Here is a 1872-nt window from a genome sequence, read left to right on the forward strand (position 1 = left end):
ACACACACACACACACACACACACACACACACACACACACACACACACACACACACATGCATGCATATCTTTCCAGACAGGTCTTTTAGTTTTTATGACAGTCTAGCAGACAAATCTAATCACTACCTCATTTTTAGCATTATTGGATTTTGGATCCATCCATAGATCCACTCTCTGGCTCAATCACAGTAGATTGGGTTGTAGAAATTCGCATTTGTCCGGTAAATTATAGATTTCACATTTGTCCTTCCTCTTTCTACGCGTCATGTAGTACATTTCGGAAACCTTTCGGCTTCCATGCCTTCTAAACCCAAATTGTCTTGAGTGCTTGCGTCCGTTCATCTCTTACTTCGGTATGATTAATCACTACTCTTTCTGGAGTGATACCGTCTTCGCAACCACCATCTATCCATCTTCTTTCTCGCTGAGTATGCAGTCCATCTAGCTTGCATGCTAACCCAATTGATAGATTTATCATGTAGTCGGCAGGTTTCATGATGTTAGTTTTGCAAATGCTTAGGTCATATGCATCACAAAACTTCATGAGGTTTAATATTTCTTCAGTCTTGATACCTCCGACAACACTAGAACAGCCATTATGGTAAGACTCAACATGACTATTAAAGTAGTTCCCAGTCGTTGCTCGCCATAGAATAATTCACTAAGAGACCCTCATTTAAAAAAATGGTTTCATTGCTTATCTGTCAGTTCTAATTGGTGTGCATATAGAGAGAATGAAATTGCTTTTGCATTATTTGATTGGTCAACAAAATGTTTCTGCTTCATATTCTGACTGTCTCAATTATGTCTACTCCACTCACTGCAGTGCTGTAACCTACCAAGATCTACTTTTAGCTGTGTTCCTTGCACGTATAATATCTGACCGAAGTTCATCTCCACCTTACATTTTGCACACAACACATGTTTACTCGCCTCTAATTTAGCATGTCTATAATCTTGTCATACCAATCTTTCTCGTATCAACGATGATGATACCAGCCTTGAAGCTGTCTATCTGAATGAAAGAATGAGATTTTTTTTTGTGGCAGGTGGCATTTGCTGAATTGCTTGGTTTCGGTTTCTGCATTTGAAAGGAACAGACTTAGTGCGATTGTTTGATGATGATCGAGAGTTCTCGTTCAAAGCAAGATGTTCCTAAATGACTAAACCACTAACCGTGCGCAACACTAACATGGTTTAGTGTTATTTCTGTATACGCATTGAGAACATTTCAGTATATTTGTAACTCATAGCCGCAGTCTAATGTTTGAGACAAGTAAACGATGAAAGATATAGGCGCACACATACATATATACACAAACGAGTATTTTTGCTTGTGGGTATCATCTTAGCACAATATTTTCAAAGTCAATTACTTTTGGTTCCTAATTTCAATTTATATAACCGCAATTCTATGCTTTTTATTTAAGTTATCATCTTATGTTACAGCCACAACGAAAGATTCCGAAATATCATCTTCGAAATTTTTTCCCATGGTCTCAAATGGCTGACAAAGAAAAGAGTAAGTATATACTCTATCTTAGAATATACACTCTCTTGTTCTATCTGTCTCTATCTCTCTATTTCTTTCTTTCTTTCTTTCTTTCTTTCTTTCTTTCTTTCTTTCTTTCTTTCTTTCTTTCTTTCTTTCTTTCTTTCTCTCTCTCTCTCTCTCTCTCTCTCTCTCTCTTTCTCGTTGTCTCTGGTTCTTCCCCACACACTCTCCCTCACTTCCTGTTTCTTTCTCTCGTTTTTCTTTCTCTTTTTTCTTTCTTTCTCTCTCTCTCTCTCTCTCTCTATCTGTTCTTGTCTCTAGTTAAATCTGTAAACACCTCCCCCTCCTCTCCTCCGCCCCCTCCTCTCCTCCGCCCC

The 1872-nt window shown here is 38.2% G+C and overlaps 1 protein-coding gene across 1 annotated transcript in view; it reads left to right on the plus strand.

Annotated features, from left to right (window-relative positions):
• Nucleotides 1–1872, plus strand: part of LOC106867190 (uncharacterized) — a 74876-nt gene that overhangs the window by 59131 nt on the left and 13873 nt on the right. The window contains exon 3 of the mRNA XM_014911993.2: nucleotides 1450–1522. Within this exon, the coding sequence (XP_014767479.1) occupies nucleotides 1450–1522 (73 nt within the window). The remainder of the gene's footprint in view (nucleotides 1–1449; nucleotides 1523–1872) is intronic.

The sequence above is a fragment of the Octopus bimaculoides genome, chromosome 3 (genome assembly GCF_001194135.2).
Source record: "Octopus bimaculoides isolate UCB-OBI-ISO-001 chromosome 3, ASM119413v2, whole genome shotgun sequence".
NCBI classification, from domain to species: Eukaryota; Metazoa; Mollusca; class Cephalopoda; order Octopoda; family Octopodidae; genus Octopus; species Octopus bimaculoides.